This window comes from Empidonax traillii, unplaced genomic scaffold (genome assembly GCF_003031625.1).
Source record: "Empidonax traillii isolate 1590-97213 ecotype Southwest subspecies unplaced genomic scaffold, ASM303162v1 scaffold163:size1593379, whole genome shotgun sequence".
NCBI classification, from domain to species: domain Eukaryota; kingdom Metazoa; phylum Chordata; class Aves; order Passeriformes; family Tyrannidae; genus Empidonax; species Empidonax traillii.
In genome coordinates this window covers 880,693-903,216 of record NW_020955356.1, presented here as the reverse complement: position 1 = coordinate 903,216, position 22,524 = coordinate 880,693, and the positions used below count along the sequence as shown (strand labels likewise).

At 41.5% G+C, this 22,524-nt stretch overlaps 1 protein-coding gene across 1 annotated transcript in view; it reads right to left on the bottom strand.

Moving 5' to 3' along the window:
• The window catches only part of MAN1A2 (mannosidase alpha class 1A member 2), a 136,519-nt gene extending 117,941 nt beyond the window's left edge, over positions 1-18,578 (bottom strand). The window contains exon 1 of the mRNA XM_027885295.1: positions 18,174-18,578. Within this exon, the coding sequence (XP_027741096.1) occupies positions 18,174-18,481 (308 nt within the window). The 5' untranslated portion in view covers positions 18,482-18,578. The remainder of the gene's footprint in view (positions 1-18,173) is intronic.
• Positions 18,579-22,524: the final 3,946 nt, after the last annotated feature.

The window sequence follows — 22,524 nt, the reverse complement described above, 5'->3', positions numbered from 1 at the left end:
CTCAAAGCTCATCTTCCTCAGAAGTTACCATGCTACAATCTTTACAAACATTATTTTTCTTTATTCTATACAAAACTGAATATTTGTAAATTCTGTTTTTTCACAATGACAAAAAAAGGTGCTTTGACAGTCGTTTTCCTGGGGAAAAGCTGATAACTTAGCCATCCAATATGAAACAGAATCTTAAAATTAGACATGCTTAGAGGGCTCATTTCAGATTTAAAAAAAATAGATTCAAACACCTGAAAATCAAGAATATTACTGGTTTCTGCTACACCTTAATTCTTACCCTTTTGAGCACACGCAGACCCACAAGCTGCATGTGAAACTATTATACTACTTAACATTTTAAAATTCTCTGAAAAGTTTGTTTTTCAAAAACATAATTCTTACATATTTTTTTACCTAAAGAAAATTAATCATTTTGTACAACACCAGCAAATATTTCAGTATATGCTCTACACAGGCTTGTACTATATCTTAAGCACTGACTTGCTACTCCTTCCTCTGTACCAACTACACTGACTGACAGTTGTGCCAGGATGGGATGCTGGGTTCATAACCTTAGACTTGTACAGGAATTTTGGGATTAGATGGGGACACAAACAAGAATGAAGTCCAGAGGAGTCCTTCCCAGAGGAAGAAAAAAGTTCCTGGAGGCAAGCAGAAAATCTTCAGGTGTAATGGAAAGGACCCAAATAGCCGCCAGAAACCGAACAAGTTTCTTCCCTCTGCATATGAACGTGTTTAAGGAATTTCTCAGCACATCTCCTGATTATAGCATGTCCGTACTCACGCAGTTCAGCCCAAAAAGAGAACAGGTGATATTTGTTTGACTAATAAGCTATGAAGAGTTTTCCAACATTTCACCTGACACAGAGAAAAAGCAATATCTGAGAGAATGTTTTAACAGAAGAGAAACAGGATTTTACCTGTTTACCTTCATAACAAAACTTTCCTCCAGCAGGTATCAAAAGCTTGTGGAAATCACTATCTAAGAATATCACATATCACAGAGAAAGCTGCATTTAGTCCTTGCAATAGGAAGTGCTTGACACAAACGCTTTAAGTACTTAATATAACACAATAGCCTCATTCTCCACAGGTGGTAGGACAGATGATGCTTCTGTGGCATTCTACATAGACACTGTAAGTTTGTTTTGAAATGAAAGAACAGGAGGGGACATACTTGAGAAGAATTTGGCCAAAAAAAAAACCAAACAAACAAAAAAAACCCCACCACCCAACAAGGAAACCATGAAACAGACTAAGAAAACTTTTCAAGCAACACAATTAACAAACAAAAAACTCTATCAACCCACTTCCTTGATTTTAGTTTAAGAACAGGGCTTGAAAGCTTTTAGTTTCAAATAATAATCTGAAAAAACCAGTTAAACACCAACTGTGAGCAGTAAGATCTTTCTGACTTATAAAACTAGCAAATAAGCAGCTTAAGAACAGAGCCTGAACAACAGAAAATAGGCTGACAAAAGACATTTGCTGTATAGAGTTGTTTCATGGGGTAAGGGTGTGTATTTTAATGAAACTAAGCAGCAGCAATCACTAAAAATTATGACAACCATTTTAACACCCTAGTGTTTCAAAATTGTAATGCTGGAGCTTTTCATCCATAGAGGATCCACCATTCGAGCTAATAGCAGGAGGCTGTCATCCTCTATCAGTTACTATGTACGTAAACAACAGAGGAATTAAAAAATACCTCGACAAGGTTTCACACATATCAGCTTGCAGCAGAAAAAAAAAAAAAAAAAAAAGAGACTCCAGCTACAGTTTCACATTATATTTTTGCTGTTTAATAACCAATTACTGCCAAATGAAATACCTCAACAGCCTCCAGGATCTGCTGGAAACGGAGGATTATTGTATAAAACCATGGTGAGGAAAACAAACTGATGGGACATCCCAAACAACACCAAGGGCACAGATCATCAATGCATGCAAAAGCCATGGCAGATTAAGCTTTGGGAAATTTTTTGGACAAACTCACAGGGAACCCATCAGCAGACACAACTTCCAGCTGGAGAAGACATGACACTGCTTTCACTGAGGCAGAGAAGTCCATCTGTGTGGGCTGGTAAGAAAATATCCCTGAGCAAATAAGAGTTGCACACCATCAGCAGGGGGTTCCCTGGGCTGATCACCAGCCAGAGTGCACAGGAACACAGCTTCCCTGGCGCTGACACAGAGACACTCGTGACTAGAAAATTAGCAGTTCTGTAGAAACAAGTCAACTAGTGGATGAAGGATGCTTTTAAGTCCATATCTGCTTTATTAGGTTAAAGACTGATTGTGTACAACTGCAGCATTATTAGCATGATCAACTGTAATAGTCTAAATACTGGGGTTTGTAATAAAGGATATTCTAACTCTATATGCCTTATGTTGGTCACCATCTCTGTGCAAATCATTCTTTTTTCAGGGGTTTAGTGGTCCTACAGAAGCAAGCTCACTTACTCTTTATGCTGGTACTCAGGAGACCAGGCAACAAGCCATTCAGCCAGCAGTGAGTTGAGCCAGCTGAAAAATTATGGATCATTTCAGACCAAATCAGGTCTCTTAACTGGTGGACTGCCCACACACTGATGTTGGGGCAAGGATATAGGCAAGATTAAATGGCTGGGGGCACTGCAGAACAGGACATGAGCTTCAAGTGTTACAGACCTGCATGTTCAGGAATGTTAAAGTCCAAGTTATAAGAAGCATGTTTTCTGCACACAAATCCACACAGCCATTAACCACAACCACTCCCTACTATCACTTCTATCCCCTCATTCAGCCATATGGTTTCCTCTTCTCTAGTTTACCCCACTGACAGTGCTTCCTCCATGCTAAATTTTATTCATACCTGAGTATCACCTTCCTCCAAATGTCTCCTTTCTCTGATTAGTATCTAACTCAGCCAATGCCCACCTCTTCTTATGCCTCAGACAACACTGATCTCTTTCTACTTACGGAAAAAGGGGAGGAAACCAAAAGGCACTATTTCACAGTCATCCCACCCTCTTATCGTTTTCTCCATGTGCAGTTTCCATCTCTGGTTCCCAGGAAAAAAAGCTGCTGCTCCTCACTACCACCAAGTCCCCTACTAGCCCTGGCTCAATTTTCCCCCTCCCCTCCAGGCTCCTGTTCCTAACCAGGTACTTCTTTCTTTTTTCACCACCTCCTATACTAGAAAAATGAGAATTATATTGACTGAAGCAATGTCTTCTTCCTGATGTCTGAGTTCAAAAGGGGTACCACAGTTAGTATGATAGCTCCCTCCGTTTACACCCTGAATCCTCTAGGCAGCCTGATCTCCAGCAGTAAACACCAAAACTCTCACCAAGAGAAGAAAAACAGCTGGAGAACGTTAGCAATTTAAAGCAATAGCCATGATATGAGTATGGTCTCAGTCTAAAAATTCTCAATTGTTCAAATACAAAATAAGTTGCCAGCAAAAAAACACAAACCCACACATAAAGAGAGAATGGCTGTTACAAAGTAAAAGTAGCAGTAGCATATAATGCAGACTCAGAAATGGCAAACTTTCAGGTAAGCAGATGGTACTAGACTTCTCTGCACAGGAAACCCTCTGGCAGGTCCTACATAGCTCTAAGGAAGTGACTACCCTCACACAGATGTTCTGTCGACACAAACTGCCACATTTCCATAATGCTATTTTAATCACTCAGCCAAAGTTGCCTTGCACATCCCAGAAGCAACACTGCTTTAAATACTGGATTGGAAATTCACACCTACTGCTCAGATTCATCTTCCTCCTCCACCCATAATTGTTACCATATGGCTACATGGTAAGTTGATACCTGTCTATCAATGTGTTTAAAATCAGAAGAGTAGTCGCCATGCAGGGCACCATAAGCCATGCACTGCAATGTTGTATGGCAGAGCTTGAAAAGACAAACAAGGGGGAAAATCCTGGAATCTACTCTAGGAAGTGGTACAACCTCTTCCATTATAAGGAATCAACACTATTAGAGATATGCAGCTCAGTCTAAATACAGCAATTTCCCTTTACTTCCTGTTCTTGACACCAAGACACTGCTATGCACAACCCTTCTGGCTAATACAGCATCAGTGCTACTCCATCCTCCTTGCTGTGGCACAGCAGCAGCACTGGATTTGCCTGAAAGACACAGATCAGCTCCTCCCAGTGCAGGATTGGCAGGATCACTCCCTTCCCTCTATGTGGCTACACTTTAAAATATAGTCCTGCTTACAGACGCTGGATGAATTATGGAGCAACAACAGTTAAAAAAAAAAAAAAAAGAAAAAAAAGAGTTTGTACTCAGTCTCAGAATATCAACAGCTTCCAGAAGATAAAAGCCCCTGACAGGACAGGACCTGCAGACCACGTTCTGTTGTTAAAGACAGTCATCCTTGTTTCTGGGAAAGAGGTGCAGGGGAGGGGAGGTATATCTATATAGACAGAGCATATATACTGTGACTCAAGAGAATTTCATATAGAATGATACAGACTGCAGTACGGATATACTTAACAGTAATACTGGAATAATTAAAACAGAAATATAAGTCCTTCTCCCATTCAGCACCTCTGGGACTACTTAGAGGGAAAGAACGGCAAGGTTTTATACCTCTCTACTTAGCAAATCAGCCAAAACAGTAACTAAAGATAGAGCAACAAAATACCTGGAAATCATGACGTACAGTCTAATCTGCACTGTTCCACAGAGCAAAACTGTATCTCATTACTCCCGAAGTTCTTTAATCTTGTCAGTAAAGCAGCGGATAAGAGACAACTGTGTGACAAATTATTTAGCCTTCCAGGTGCTTTTAATAAGTTTCCACATTAAAATAATCCACACGGCTAATGAAATACACAATTGTGATTCAAGAGACAGATAACTGGGTGGTGAGTTTTTTCCTTTTCAAAAAGGCCAGAAATGCAACAGAGGATCACTAACTCCTCACCTGAAGAAATATAACAATACAAGGCTTGCACTGTTCAGTACATGTATGAATATGGAAAGCAGTTTTTTGCACATCCAACAAGAACACAGCACCCATCACAGAATCACAAAAAGTTTGAGGTGGGAGGGGAACTCTGGAGGTCATCTGGTCCAACCCCCTATTCAGGCAGGGACACCTAGAACTGGTTGCCCAGGACCATGTCCAGAAAGCTTCTGAATATCTTCAAGGACATAGATATCATTGCCATAAATTATGCAGTGGAGTTTGCTCATTTGCTCCACTTCATGAGCAAACTGCAAGAACATGAATGATAAGCTTCACTCTGTAAAAGACATCTTCCCAATTGAAACATTTTCCCAACTGAGTAAACAATATTGCTGACAGCAAAATCCAGCACGAAGTCTAAGGAATGACTGACCCATAAACAAGGTAAGGATGTCAGCATCACGATGGCAAACATAACAGAATACAAAAAAATCATGAGAGAGGAAATTGTGATGTGTAAACTACTTTTACACATTACAAGTAATTCATCCAAAGATGATTTGGCTTTCTTTGGGAATTGCTAAGCAAATCTTTTTTCATACATATTTGCAATAAAAAAATATTGTCAGGATACAAGAAAAAAAATACAGCAAATGTCTCAGTAGTATGTACATCTAGAACTATCATGGATATTTTTCATAAACCTATGATAACATTAAGAGATTGAGCTAATGCAATGAAATGTTGATTAATAGTTATCAGTGCTATTTACAGTATCAGTTAAATATCAACATGTTTTACAGGCTACATATACAGACTTTAGATGTAGGCAACAGCAGATGAGCTGGACACAAACTGCTCTTGACACAACCAAAAAAATATGCAGATGTACTGTTGCTAAGAACATGAATCCAAAACAAGGAGAGAGATGGGGATATAAAACATCTCATCAATTTGGTCTTTGAATTATCTTCATCATTAGAATTTCAGGTTTTTCAGAGAGCTTTATAAACAGTACACACTTATCTTCCTCTATTAATTTGCGTAATATAATCACATATACATCCAGCATATAAAGTCTTATTTCTTCTTTCACCACCACCGTATACAACTTCCTAAACTCCCAGCAACAAAATGTAGCTCATGGATAGATGTAGTCAAATGTTTGATTCCTCAAAGATTAAAATAAAATCTGTTTTATCAGCTCAAACTATTATGGCAACTTTCTTACCTCTTTCATGAAAAACAGATCATTTCACTAACAAATGTATCCATGCTATATGTACTATATAACACTACATAAATAACAAAGAGATGACTCAAACGGAATAGCACCACTGATTTGACTAATGAACACTTTGGAACTAGAAAACAACTCACAACTCTTTCCTTCACTTCACTGGCTGTAGGCAACAGTCATGTTTATTTTGAGTTCAGACCTAATAGCTTCAAACATACTGGTCCAGAGTAAACAAGCATATGGTCCCAAGATCACCAAACCATGAAATTCAACTCTTTTACAACTCAAAATCCAGTGTGAGCTTGGGCTGAGCTCCAAAAATAAACTGGAACCTTATGAGAGATACTCTCACAGCTATAAGCTACCAAAGGTAAGGAACAGAGTGTTATTGATGAGACACTAAATCCAAGAGAAAAATACTGACTCCAAAAAGGCATGAAAGCTGAAGAAAAAGTGGAGCTGGAATATGTTGACTCAGCCAGATCAAGAATCAACCCACTCCAAGATCAAAGGAGGCTGATATTTTCCTACCTTAGACCTTCTAGGCCAGCAGGGACTCACTGAGCTGGTAAGCACATTAATCTACAGTAAATAGTCTAACTGGTGAGGCTCTCTGCATGAGCCAGTAAATAACTGCTGTGTATCTCCTGCCTGAAGAACCTCTGTGCGTGGCAGAAGATGCCGAACACTCACCCATCGCAATTTTAAAGACAGATTCTATTTCTGAAGATTAATGCTGTGGCAAAAGGTCATATCCTTGTAGCCACTGTCACGCATGGAAGTTAATATTAGCTGGAAGTTTTTTCCAACCCTCAAGTAAAGGTGCTGCAAAATTATGCACTCAGACTAGAAAATGGAAGCTTAATTCCTTCCCCTGTAAATATTATGTCACCTTCAGTCATTATCATTTTGGATTCCAGAAATAAGGTATGGGAGAAAAAATAAGTAACACAAAACATGGTATTTAAACTGACTGTCAAAGCAGAGTGTAGATCCCTTTCTTGAGGATTTCTTCAGCTTTATGGAGGCTTTTATTCGCTGTTTCTTCTCAGAGGCTACAGTTCACTCATTATTAACTGGTTAAAAGAAGAAGAGGCATTATTAGCCATCCATCACCACAACATGTTTCGGGACCACACCTAGCCTTTGTGGGAGAAAGGCTGGGCAAAAGCTATTCGTGATCTGAAAATCAGCATGGCATAAAGGAACGTAAGAAAAATTTCTGGGTTAGACTACAATCCAACTTCTCCTACCCTTTCCTGCCCTCCCAGCTTTCCCATCTCCACAAGGCATAGAAGATGGTGATGCTGTTTCAGAAGTCCTGGACTATAGAACCATTGGATAGCACTTGCCACCTTCACTGCCCTGTTTCCTTTCAGCTGTTGAGCACTGAACTGAAAACAGTAAGGTCAAATTGCTAAAAATAAGTGAACAATTCTATACAAAGGAGAGGTAGAGCAGAAACTGAAAAGAAAATACAAATCCAAAAACCATCTGCCACAAATGTTTTCTAACAGTTTGATGTAAATACAAGCCTTTCTAAATCTCAAAAGGCATTCTATTTTAAGCACTATTGAATACACTTGAAAGCTGGTAAGAACAAGGTTATGGCTAGTGCAGTTTAAGAGAATTTTTCAAGGTAGCTTGGAAGAACTCTACTCATAGCCTGTACAGGTTCCAGAATTTTTTTCTCCTTAACAGAAGTCAGATAGAAAAATGAATTTTTTAAGTATCATATTTTAGGAATAATTTAATTTGTTATGCTTCTGCATATTTTCCAGTCACTAAAACACTAGACAATATTACATAGCTTGCTTTTTCTTTTCTAAAAATTCCATACTATGAATCCATGAAAGTTCAAAACAAACTTGCTAGAGAACCAAAGAAAAGTAAGTAATTACAACTTACTTTAAAGTTACCACTTTGGAGTTTGGGCTAATTGCTAGTTTGTTTACTTGTTAATGTATGAAAAGAAGCTCCACAGATGTTTCCTTGTTTGGTTTTTTTTTTATTTTCAGCTTTTGAACTCAAAAGACACTTAACTTTTTCTAGGATCACCACCAACAAATTCTAGGGAATGAAAAATCTGGAGTAAAATCAAATACCTGAATGGGGTTAAACCACAGTCTTGTGATGGGGATTGATCAGGTGGCTTTTGTCAGCACCTAAACCTTCCAGCCCAAGTAAAGGTGGCATTTTCTTTGCACTGCCTCAAGTTTCTCCTGCAAGTGCTCCTGCAGGTTACATTACCACTTGAAACGTCACATATTTCACTGAGCATAATGATTCAGGCACCTTGCCAAATTGACATGAATATGTCAAGCCTCATTTTTCTTTCTAATAGCAGTAGATTGGATGATCTAGTCCCACCACAGTGTGACGGCCAGATGCTATTCTGAGAAAATTATGTCTAAAGAGGGGAGACGGGGTGTCAAGCGAATGACTGCGCATAACCGCAACAGCACACCCATCGGAATAAAATTAGTACTCCAGTGATTTATAGAAACCAAAACAAACATATCAAAAGACTACAGAGCAAAGCAAGGACCTGGGGGTCACATGGAGTGTTAATAACAATGACAAAAATTCTTTTGTTTCACCAACACACTCAAGAACAAAGTCACCATTAGGCATTTGGCTTTCTGAGTAAATAAACGGTTCCCACTGCCTGTTTTGGCCAGCAAGCAGCTGGCCAAATGCTCCAATGCCAACAGAGGGCTGAGTAAAAGCCAGTCAGAAAGATTCCAGGTTCTCTTCCATCACTCGTATTTGTCATTGTTTTTCACATAAATACCAAGAACATGGAGTGATGGGAGAGTTTATTGTTTGGTTTGGAGGGGGGCGGGTTTGAGTGGATTTTGGTGTTGTTTTTACAAAAGCGCCTCCTTTGGTTACCTGTAAAACTTTTAATTATTCCCAATCATCATGTCCATCAATATTATTTCAAGAAAATGCTGAACCAAGTTCATACAGAAGCTACTTATAAAAACTTCCAGTAGAATATCAGTCACCTCATTAGTCACTGGTTTTAAAAGTTTTGCATTCAAGTATTTAAGTGATAGCAGTGACAACTGATTATCCACTTCACCAAGCAGTTCACAGGTATCACATATACAGATACCCTGATATCCTTCCATAGGTATCAAACTCTCAAAAAGTTCCCAGGCATGACACAAAACTCAAAAAATTCTTAGTCATCAGGGTGACAGTTACTGAAGAGCAGTTAAGGTCCATCCTCTGGCATGTGAAATAGTGACTCATTTCACATAGAAACAGGTGTAGCATTCAGATTCTGTGAACTTTTCTCTGCAACGATCTTGACCAATTTAACAAGTATAACAATCAGCAGATCCAACTTGACTGTTTTTAAGTACGTAAATCAGTATTTTTAACAGTTCAGAGTAACAATGAGTTAAAATAATGTGCAAGACAGTGATAAAACTAAAGTTAAGATTTAATTGTTAGCATTATTTCTTATTTGTTTTGATTGTTATCTATTTATTGGAAAAGGGCTGTTTCAGAGACCCATTAATATTTCAATTGCCACAGATTCTACCATCTGTAGAAAACTTGAAAATCTCAATTTTTTTGAGTACCCTTTATAACATCAGAACTCCATGAAATAGAAGAGCCCACTTAACCCTCTGCAGTCATTTCTTCTCCAGAACACTGTGCATCGCAATTCAGAAGTCACTACATATATTACTTAATAACTTGGAGAACACTTTCCACTCAAATAGAAGCCAGTGACAGCAGAACAGATGCCTTTAGGAAACTAAGGATGTGTGATTATAGCACTGCTTGCATCATCTGCAATTATTAAGTTTAGAATTAAATAGTCATCACTGTTTCCAAGATAAACCTGATTAAGAGATTTAAAAGGTCACTAGAAACACACAGTTCTTAGTCAAACTAGTTCACACTATCATTTTTTTAGGACAGAATTATTTCTTTCTTTGGGAAAAAAAAAAAAAAAAAAAAAAAGGAGAAGACAAATATTGGATCTTAACCAGTAAAATAACTTCCCTCTTATCTAAGTATCTTTCCCTCTACTTTTGCCACCTCAAACAAGCCAAGAGAGTGGTAGATGTTTTTTCAAGTTCTGTTTTTAAAGCATAGAGCAAATTTTATTTCACAAAAGTAGCAAAAACAAACAGGAAGTTTGTGGTCCAGAAAGTCAGCTCTGGATTATGATTTTCTAAATAAACTACAGAGAGGATGAAAGCATTCTGGAGCAAAAGCAGATCCCACAACTTGCTTTGGAAAAACAGCAAATAGCGCTCAAAATGCAACACATTTGTAAAGATAGCAACATATCCAGAAAAATCTGCTGAGAGAACAGCACATGCTGTAAGCTATTCTTACTAGCCAACAAACCTAAACCAAATGTAGAAGCCAGTATATTCAGCACAAGTTTATTTATCCAGCAGGATATCCAGTGACAATACGGCAGATGTGATCCTCCCCTTCCCACTGAAGGATTTAAGGGATATACCGCTCCCACAGACGGTATGTTTTTCTTACCCTTAGTGAGCACATCCAGTTTGATCCAATAAAAAGTAAATTGGATTAGTTTGATTTACCACTGATGGTCACCTGCTCATAAATGGCCTGACTGTACACTTCAGACGCTAAAACATGTCAGCAGGTCACAGAGAGATATGATAGCAAATAACTGAGAGGGAGAAACTACTTATGCAGCCTGTCTGCAAAAGCTTCAGGTGCCTTGCTGGACAGCAAACAGTGCTAAAACTCAGAGGAGATGAACATCATCTTGCAGAAGTCTTCCAGCTGGCTACTAACATATAAAAAGCTGGAGCACATCTTCTGTGAAGACAGGCTGAGAGAGCAGGGGTTGTTCAGCCTGGAGAAAGCTCCATGGAAACCTTCCAGCAGCCTTCAAGTACCTAAAGGAGACCTACAAGAAAGCTGGAAAGGGACTTTTTACAAAGGCGTGTAGTGATAGGACAAGGAAGAATGGCCTTAAAACTGAAAGAGGTTTAGATCAGATGTTAGGAAGAAATTCTTTACTGTGAGGGTGGTGAGGCACAGGTCGCCCAGAGAATCTGCGGACTCCCCATCCCAGAAAGTGTTTAAGGTCAAGTTGGACAGGTCTTTAAGCAACTTGGTCTAGTAGAAGGTGTCCTTGCTCATGCAGTGGGGTTGGAGCTGGATTTAAAGTTCTTTTGAACCCAAGCCATTCTAGGATTCTATGAAAACTGACATTTCTGCATCCTGGTGTTAACAGACACAGTAAACTCATTTAAGAGCTCCTAAAGCTTTATATAGCAAGAAAATACTTTCATTACATGCACTCCCTTAAAGCTGTAATTTTGCTCATGCCATACTGATCAGATTACATAATGTTAAGCCAAGTGAAAACCTCAAACTTGCTCTCTCAAATAGAATCACAGAAAATAGCTAGCTGTCCACTGTAAGCCACAATGGCAGTACTACTGCAAGGAGCTGGGAAAGCATTTAAAAATCCTCTGGTGATTTAAGAGGTGACTAGCAAGTAATAGAGCACATAAAACATTAATGAAACTAATGCTGAATACCATGGAAGGTAATCCTCTTCATCGGTGTGCATCACAAGTGTATCTAAAAAAAACAAAAGCAGCAAGAGACAGTCGCAAATATGATTCAACATTTGGACAAATAAGTCCTCTAAGAAGAGGAACTAACACAGCCTTGTAGTTCACACACCAATGGCTTTCTGCTTTCTGTTCCAATATTTCCTGCCACCTCAGTAACACACCCCATTGCTACTGCTGCCCCATAAAACCCAGCCCTTCCATGCCATAGCATTAATTTCCAACCACCCCTCTCCAGTGATCAGTGAAGAACAGAGGATAAGTGCTGTGGCTGGTTCAGAGTTACACTTGAGCAGACTGACTAACACAGACCAAGTATCACAAATGACTCTTGGGCTCACAGCTGTGATCCTTCCTTCAGCACTTATTTTGACAGGTCACCCTTTGCAGCTGAGAGATCCTACAGGGAAGAGAGAGGAATGTAGAACAGCAAAGGGTCAGTAAGAGCTACAGGTAAACACACGGCATGTCCACAAACTTTGTTTGTTCTGGCAACAAGGCCAAAAAAGACCTCTAAAAAGCAATGTCTAGCTAACAAAATAATATTATAAGCTAGTTATTAACCTATCTTCTAAGCTTTTATTTTTTTTTAAATTTTAAAAACACCACTGTACCTGGTTAGGTACTCAAAAAAACAAGAATGGAAGTTATCAGGGAAAGTTACCTCCCTTATTATATAGTATTTGAAGATCTCAAACAATAATACAGAACCTCCAGATCTTAGAGTCAATAAATGAAGTTACATAATTTCCTCCATACAGGACAGGAGGTCAAACAAAGACAAAGGGAATCAAAATCCTACAAATTTTATGAGCAAACCTATTGCAAGACCCTAGCAGTCACCAAAACCTTTCCCAACATTCCCCCCCCTTTACGAATAAATGTATTCACTCTCAATACAATAAAATAATAAAGCAAAACCTATGTGTTGAATTTCAAGACAAATATCCTAGGTCATATTGAACAAAAAAGAGAAAAATCATTAGATTGTAAATGCAGATACTTCAGAAAAGTTACAATCATACCAGACATTTGAAGCCCTCAGATTTTTTTATTTCAGAGTTTGAGGCAGCAGGAAAAAAGATACTTATTTTCCCTTTCTTGCCCTTATAGGCTTGTTGGCCTGTTGAACACTACACTCTGCGCAAACAGCTAACCTGCAAGAGAACTCTGAATTTCAGTAATGAAGTGATAATCTAATTACTGAATTAAGACAGATGATAGCACTCACTTGAGCCTGCATCTGAAAATGAAGGGAAAAGAACAAATCCCACAAGCTATCCCCAAACAGGTGTCCCCAAGTTCCCACTCTGTTAGCTGGAATAACTACTCTGAGGAACAGCTGCCTACCCACGAGACCAGTCTCTTCTCAACATTGACAGCTGCAGTAACGGAAGTGCAGGATGGCAGAATAAAAGCACTGACCATTTTTTTTTAACTTTATGGGCTTTTTAGGGATGGACATTAGAAGAAAAGATAAGCATTACAAAATTTTTCCTCTTTGCCCATATTCAGTCTCAGTTCAGTTATTATGAAAACATACCACACCAGTATGAAAAACTAATTACGAGTTTGGTGACATTTGCTGTAAGGAAACAAAAACCCATAACTCAGAACTAGCTGAGTAGGATCAAGATGTTTGTATTTACGATAGGAAACTGAGAGGATCAGATGATGGGAGAACTCTTATAGTGCAATATGCCCACAACTAGCCATGCTGCTTACTACTGCCTACATTGCTACCATCATCAAGCAACCTACATTTATGCTAAAGTTCTTTAGAGATTTTAATCTACAAAACTCCGAATGAACCAAATTGCTACTGCCTCCCACCCACTAGCTGGCCTAAATCCAGCTAGCAGGCTTCCTGCAGTTTTCCCATGCCTGATTGTTTTCCAGCATGTAGACAAAGTGTAGATCATGCAGAAAACCAACAAGTTAAAACTTTTATATTAACTGTAAAGGATGAGAACTGGAGAACACCAGCTCTTGACTCCCCTCTTTCATAATAGAGGAAATACTTCGACAAACTGGAGTACAGCAAGAAAGCAGTGCTCTACACATGATGTAGGCTGTTCAGCAGATGGGGGGGGAGGAGGGAGGACATCTAGACAGATGGTCTAGAATTTGCATTTTGTAATTCAAAATTGAAAGTATTTCTCGTCCTACAACATAATGCGCTAATTTCAGCAGAACCTTAGATATAATACAAGAGGACACCTCTCCCACATATGGAGCAACAGAAGAAAGAGCATCTTTGGACTATTGCCATACAGCTGCTGACCCCCAATTGGTCATGTCAGACCGCTGAGCTTATATCTTTGCATCACATGGAAGTCAATATCCTTTATCTTTCCAGGAACAAAGTTGAAAGTATGATATAATGTGATCTGTACCTACTCACTCACTGAGGCCAAGGTAGTTGAGGTGGTCACTTCTATTAACAGCTCCTGCTATCAACCTGATGACATGAGGGTTGGTGTTTTGTTTTTGTTTTTTAAGCACAGACAGAAACTATGACTTGAAGCAATATACAGGAACTTAGCAGCCAAAGATACAGCCTTGCAAATTCTGAAGGTCTTAACTGTTGCACAATAGTAGTCCAATTGCTGTTACGAAGTAGCTTTGTTGCTTTGAGCTCCTAAAATTGCATTATTCGTTGCCTCCAAGATTAATGCACTTTTACCACAGAAACGATCTTAGCTTTTGTAAAGTAATATAAAGGCAGCTGCTTGACACATCATTAAATAAACAAGTCCCCTCCATTTTTATATTGCAGATAATCTTGTTTTCAAAAAATTTGAGAAATCAAGGAGACTACAGGGCATCTATATTATCACTCATTTACATTAGATGCCAAGAAGTTCATAAGAATGTTTTGATTTGGTTACTGAGTTATCTTTTAGACCTGGTACTGAAGAATAAAATACCTAAGATATCTGAAAAGTAACTGAATAGTAAGAAACCCCTTAAGCATGTTTGTGTGGCAGGAGATGCAGAAGCTTGGGAGAAGCGACAGTTTTCTAAAACTGTGTAACAAATTTTGAGTGATGCTCAAGTTAGTTTGGCAAGATGCATCCTTAAAACCACACAGGTCTCATTCCAGAACCTCTGCAATATCCTATTTGAAATGGAGAGAAATTCATGTTCAGGAAATTAAACTGATTTTTTAAAATTGTGTGTACACACATATCTTCCTATATCCTGGACTAGTCTTTTCCACTTTCCCTCCCCTCAGAGGCAAAATTTTGTGGTACATCTTTCCAACATTACTAACTCATTCCCCATGCACTACACTGCAAGTGCACATGAAGAGCTTACCGATGAAATGAGCAGCTGAAAATTATTATTACCTTGCAATACAGCCCTCCCATTTCCCAAAATATAAACTGCTGTTTTACTCCAGATTTTAACCATCTCCTTACATGAAATGTCTTTTTCTTTGGATGATAGGCAAGGACTATAATTCTTAAATGAATATTTAAGAACATCAGGAAGGGAGTAGAGTTGCCCCCTGCCTTTTTCTGTCTGGAAGGGGAAAACAAAAAAAGGAATGGGAGCAGTAAGGAAACCAGTTTAATGGAAGATGTAAAGTTAATGTCAGCAAGGGGTAACCACTGTAACAATAATAATAAAAGCACTCAAGAATGTCAAGGGTGCCCAAGGGACAAGGTGGGAAAACAATGCTAGGAATACAGAAAAGGTCCAGTGGGAACCATTGTTTGTACACCCAACACTAAAGCACAGCTGCATGACAAGTTTCTACCTACATCTTTGCTATATTTTGCTAGAAGATAGAAATAAAATTATTTTCCAAGAGCCTACAAAGCTGAAAATTTGAGTGGGCAAAACGTGCATTAAATTATTATAGCCTATATACCAAGGGAACAGCATATTAATATGAGCACTTTATAATTTGATAGAGGTCAATACCTACATTCACAGAAGAAACACTTTTTCTAGTGACTAAATCAAAACACCTGTCATTTCATGATCAAGTGTATACTTCACATGAAAGACCTTTGATCTGATTACCCAAGTCCCTCAATTTCTGGAAATACAACTTGTCTATCCATCCTCACACTCCACATCTTAGACTGCATCCTCCTTCGTACCCAGGGTAGGTTAATTCCTCTTGATCTTTTGCACCATAACTCCTCTGCACCACCCAAAACCCAACACTTATAGAGTAGCTGATACTTGACTTTGCTCCTTGACAGTAGGCAGAACAGATATAACAAGTAATCTACAACTCCCTACCAAAGACCCTATACTTTCTCAAAATGCCATCCAGCAATGTCCCTGCAATCCAGCAGCAAGAACTCTACAACGAAAATGGCAACAAGTGTTTTCCATTATGGAAAGCAGCCACCACATCAGCTGCAAGCCAGGAAATAAACTGTTGATAAGACTGCAAGGTAATCAGCCAAAGTTGCTTTGAAAGTAAAGCGCATAACCCTGCTTCACAGTGCATCTTACGGCATTCACACAAGGGTCTTACAAGCAGGTTAAGCAGGCAGGCTTTTCAAGCAGTTAAGATATGCCTGGAGTAATCTAGTGGTTTGCAAGGCTAAAGCAACAGCAATAGTATCTATTCTTGCTCAAATAATAATTTAAAATGAGGCCATAGGAAAAAAAAAAAAGAACATGACGGGGAAATTTTGGGTGGTGGAGGGCAGGGTACACACAGTTATAGCAGTAGAGGAACACTAGGAGAAGTAACTGATGACAGGATAACCACTTCGCTTAAGAACATATCCCAATCAAACAGAAAGGCATTTAGTTCCGTCAGTTGTAAGTTACTGCTTATCTACACATGACAGATAAAAAAGTATGTACTTCATTACTAAAGCTGTGGCCTCAGTAATTACACTTCAAGAGGGAACCTGTAAAGGACCCACATGAAATATCACTAGCAACTAACTCCTTTTTCTACAGCCCATCTACTGGGCAACACAAGGTACAACAGTCACAGCTGGAGTTCTGAAAATTCCTGAACTCTTTTTTTGTTTCATCTGTCCTATACTTTAGAAACTGATTTTGACTGAATGTGCAACAGGGACCAGGGAAGCTAAGAAATAAGATCACAAAAAAAAAACCAAAAAAAACCCACACTGAAAGATGAGAACTTCAAAGGCATATTAGAGACTGTCTAAACCTATGCTTAATGCAACATTTAACCATACCAGTAATTAACATTATAGACAAAGTATGTACTTGTTAAATATTAAGTATCCATGCCCTTTCAGGTAGCGAGAAAGGCTCATGTAAGTGGCTTAAGGCATCGAACAGCAAAGATGCCTTAAGGAAAAATACAAGAGTATTCAGGTATTCCTAACAACTTATAACAGATTACTAAAAAGAGGTCAGTTAAAACCTCTCCTTTTAATTTAGCACAAATAACCTTTAAATAATTGTTACACCAATAAGATACGTTTTAAACTGTTCTCAAAGGAACACTACCAACATAAGTAACCTTTCTTCAAAATTCACTGTATTACTAATTTGAGTATGGAAGCGCAGATATTTTATCACCCATCATCGTATTTTAGCACATGTTTGACAGTGAAGAGAGATCTGTCAGCCTCACTGTGATCCAGGCACTAGGGTAGGATTTAAGCAAATAAAGTATGTTAGAAGCAAACACACTGTGTAACCATCATTTAAGGGTTTTTTATCTCCATTTTGAACGCTTAATTTCACATGACCCAGCCTTGAGCACCACACAAAGCTTTAAGTGGCCCCAAAAAAGCTACCAACAGTATGACATTTACCCTTGATACTCTTATTTTATCTCCAATTTCTTTACACTGGCAAATACAATTAAGGCAACTCAGCCACCGGCACCTTCAATTGTGTGGAATAACATTATTACAAGTTATTTTAAGGGCCAGAAAAAGGCAGTTGTGCCATCTGCACTAGTTCCGTGTCCTGCACATCAGAGACTGACAGCCTCTGGATCACAGCATGAAGTCTTTGTCAGATCAAAGTTCTTGTACACTATTCAGCAACATGCAGCTGTTTTGAGTAAGCACATAATAGCTACAGAAGAGATGCAGTAGTTTTTCAGTCACTTATCCTGTCTCCACAAATGCCATTCTCTCCGTGACTGGTGCAGGGAATTGGCCAGGGTGAGAAAATAAATCAGTCACTGGAGAACAGCTCATATTTATCCTCCCAGCTCTCGCTCGCCAGAAGGCTAAATTCACACTGGGAAAGAAAACATGGAGCCACAGCTACATGTGGCAGCTGGAGGACACCAGGCTAGCGCTCAGAAGTTGATACACGTTGGGAAGACACGAGGATGTCGGAGAGAGGAGGAACAGCAGTACGGGAAGGAGCTATTCTAAGGGATCTCCCTCTCCCCCGGTCCCGCTCCCTCGCCGGCGAGCAAGGTAACCTACCTGTGCCGGTGCTCGTCGTGCCCCTGCCCATGGATGAGGAAGCCGCCGAGGTTCTTGCCCCCTTTGCTGGTGTCCACGTGGGGAATGAGCACATCCTCCAAGCCCAGGTCAAAGCGCTTGTGCTTCGAAGAGTCGGGGAGGAAGAAGAACGCCCCGAAGCACAGGGTGATGAAGGCACTAAGAATAAGGAGCAGGATAAATTTTTCGGAGAGTCTCAAGGTAGCCCTGTGGTGCGGGAAGGCGGAGGCCCCCAGGTTGAGCGGGGGCAGCCTCCGCCCGGAGAGCGGCAGCAGGGCGGGAGTGGTCATCCTTGCGCTAGCGACCACCCGGCGGGGCACGGCTCATCCTCTCAGACCCCGGGGAGGGCGGCCCCGGCCCGGCTCGGGGGCTACGGGCGGCTGCACCATCCTCCCCGCCGGGGGAAGGGAGGGCAGGGGGGAGGCCGGGCCGCCCCGACGGCCCCCGTGGGGGCTCGGGCCGAGGCGCGGCCGCCCCGCTACCTGCGCGCCTCCCTCCCTCCCTCCCTAGCCGCGGAGCCGGCCGGGCCCGAGCGGGCGACTCCGGTCAGAGGCGCTGCCCGCGCTCCGCGACTGCGGGGCTGCGGGACGAGCGGCAGCGGGCGCACGGGGACCCGGCCTGGAGCGCGGCGTCGCTTCGCGCACGTCCCCTCGCCCGTGCCGGGCGGAGGCGCATCCCCCTGGCCGCGCCGGGGCCGCACTGAGAACGGCGCCGGGAGCGGCCGCCGCGCCCGTCCCGCTCCGGACCCTCTGCCCGCCCCTCACGGCGCCTGCGCGGCGGCGGCGGGCGGCGCACGCGCGCGGGGCGCGGCCGGGGCCGGGGGAGGGGCGGGGCCGGCGCGGGGGCGGAGCCTGAGCGCGGCCCCCGCGGGACGCGGCGCCGGTGCCGGATCCAGGGCAGGGCGGGCGGAGACACCGCGGGGGGTCCGGGAAGCACCGCCCGAACGCGGAGCCGCGGGAGAGGGTCCACAGGAGGGCCGCGAGGATGATGAGGGGACTGGAGCGTCTCTCCTGCGAGGAGACACTGCCGGAGCTGGGCCTGTTTAGTCCAGAGAAAGGAAGACTCGGAGGGGATCTCATCAGTGCACATAAATATGTTACTGGCGGGTGCCACGGGGATGGTGCCAGAGTCTTTTCAGTTGTGCCCAGCGACAGGACAATGAGCAATGGCCATAAACTAAAACACAAGAAGTTTCACCTGAACATGAGGAAGAACTTCTTTACCTTGAGGGTGGCACAGCACTGGAACAGGCTCAGGGACGTTGTGGAATCTCCTTCTCTGGAGACAATCAAAAACCACCTGGATGCGTTCCTGTGCTATTATTTGCATCTAGTAACCTGCTCTAGGCGACCCTGCCTTGGAAGGGAGTTTGGACTAGGTGATCTCCAGAGGTCCCTTCCACCCCTAAGGATTCTATGATTCTGTTATTTGCCCCACAACAGGACCTCGTAGTCACCCGGGGCACCCTGTGAGACAGGGCCCCGAGTAGGAGTGACATTCGTCTGTGGTACATCCTGAGGGAGCTGCACGGAGACCTGAGGGGAGCACAGATAACACGCACTTGGAGGCATCAGGCTTTGCACCCCGGGTGAGCTTGTTCTGGTTTACTTTAGGGGCCGAGCATACTGCCCAGGGCAGCTGTCCTGGGGCAGCTGAGGGTCCACCACAGATACTCATAGAATCATAGAGTGGTTTCAGTTGGAAGTGACCTTAAAGATCATCTATTTCCAAACCCTCTGCCATGAGCAGGGACACCTTCTACTAGACTCCGTGTTGCTCAGAGTCCCATCCAACCTGGCCTTGAACACTTCCAGGGTGTTCTCTCTCACAGCTTCTCTGACACAAATAGTACCAGGTCTCATGACTTCAATGCTTGAAACCATCCTACTCCCTGAGCCACTTCAAACCTAAACTGTGGGAATGTTCACGCAGAAGTGTGGTGAAAAGGGGTGCAGCTGAAGTGACAGATAGAAAACATATCTGAATTGCCCTTTACAAATATTAAATGTGGCTGTTTTACCCTGGTCAGCCATGCTTTGCTGCCTGCATTCCCCCACAAGGCAGGGCTCTGCAGTCAGTACAGCGTTTAATGAAAAAGCAAAAGGAAAAGTGAAGGAAAGGCATGGACAAGGTAGCTGCAGGAACCAGATTCAGAGGAGTTCACATAACAAAAGCAGGTCTGTAAGTTTGGGAGACAAGTTACACCTGAAGCTCTTTTGTAAGTAGGGTGTTTTCCATGTTTTAAAGATTTTACAACATCACTGGAGACTTGGGTATTCCCAGATTATGGAGACCAGAGTGTGTTCAGCAAACCTGGCAGACAAGTCTGAATCACAGCCAAGGAAGCATAAAGGCAGGAGAGAGGGCATGTCAGTTCAGCCTGCTGAAGTGAAGCTAGCTGGGCGGAGAGGACTTGTGAAGTGTAAGGCAGCGTCCCTATATCGGGTTAGGAGTGACAGGATGAGAACTGAACTGAAACAGTAGGCAGCAGCTCCCAGTGGGAAACCTTCCCCCTCAGAGGAGCTCCAGAAGGGTGAGGAATCCTGTCTGCAGGTGTAAATACACAAAGAAAGTGGGAGAGAAAGCACTGAGGCATATGTTCTGCAGGTGGACAGAACAGGCACAGAGCCAAGAGTGGCTTCCACTACCACAAATGCTTCCAGTGCCCATGAGTGTGATGCCCTTGATCCCAGCCACAGCAGCTGCTGGTATCTGAGCAATGCAGGTTTGATAATAATAATACCAGGTATTTCGGCCTGTTATCAGGCTTATACTTCACTTTAAATGTTTACAATCGTTGGGGAATTCAGAGTGTGGTGTACTATGGAAATTAAGCCCTCCAGGAAGGTTAATTTTGGAGGATTCCAGGGAAGGAAAGCAGCTGAGCTAACAAAAAGTACTCTGACGGTCAATCTAGTGGCACAGATGTGAATGTGTAAAAAAAATCCAGATTAATGAGCACTTAGGGCCAGTCAAGTTAGCTGAAGTTAACTGATCAAGGTAAAGGAGACCTAGGCAAAATTAACTCTTCTACTCTGATCACTCATTATGTCCTCAAAATCAAGCTATGAATCGCACCTTGCTGAATCTTATCTTTCATAACATATCAGAGATCATGGACTTTCTCATCTGTCCACCCAGCTAAACTCTTTCATCAACTTCTATTTTGCTTCCTCTTCTCTGTTTTTTTTACAAAGAGGACCCATGACAGTGCCATGCAGCAGATGGGTGAACCCTGCTCTCTGCTTTTGCACTAAAAAGCGCTCCAGCCAGTACAGTAACTAAAACAAACATTTTAAGTTGTTACTACAGGATGAACATGCTTCAACTGGTCTGTTGGCCGTTTCTAGTTCTGATCTGGTAAAGTAAATGATCTTCAAATATGTTCATGTCTTCACTTGTTGAATTGCTTTTACAAACAGTCTGGAAAACAAAGATCAGTCCATGAAGACTTTTGTTCTTCAGTCTTTTCGCCCTTTGCTTCACTTTCCGCTGCCAGCACTAGTTTTTTTTTTTTGCTTCAAAAGACTGAGCAGAAGCTTCCAATTTCTTTATAACATGTTTCTTTTGTGTTCAGCTCATTGCAAGAAAGTGACATTTCTGTAGGTTTTGTTATGATGACCTTTCCAAATTCTAAAGCATCTGTGTCTAAACCATGATGAAGTTTTGTATTTCTACAATTTTGTGCTTGTTTTGACTTCGCTGCTTTTTACCAAAGTCTAATAGTAATTTTTCATCCTTTGGTTCTGTCATACCGGGTAATATGCATATCCCTGTAAGTCTGCCAGTGATTTTCCACACTGCAGTGGTGTTACTCTGTAGCTGAACAACATTAAATATAGAACTGTATTGAATTAGTTGGGTTTTGGGAGCCTGTGCTACACTGTATAGATTCTGCATCTTGTAGGGTTTTATCAGAGATCCCCAGAACATTCTCTGAAGTGTCCTGAGCTGAAACCTAAAGGTTTTCACAAGAACCAGGAACCTCCTGTACTCATTGCCTTGACTTTGATCAATTGCTAATGTAACTGGGAACTCGAGGTCCAACAGTGCTTGATCATCAACACTAAAGTCACTGTATTTCCACAACTCAACATTTCTGGAAAGCTATTAGGGTAGTTCACATTTTTCAAAGGTAGACAAAGTAAGTCCTGTAGAAGTACAGATCCATATCAGTGTATTATTTCTTTCTTCTTTAAATGACCACAGAAATCCTTTCTAGCATCACATCTAGCCTCTTCTTCAGTTTTCTTCAAAACACTGTCCAGTCTTTCCTATGGCCCCCAGATTCCATGGAAAGTCTGATGCAGCTTGAAACAACATTCATATTCTC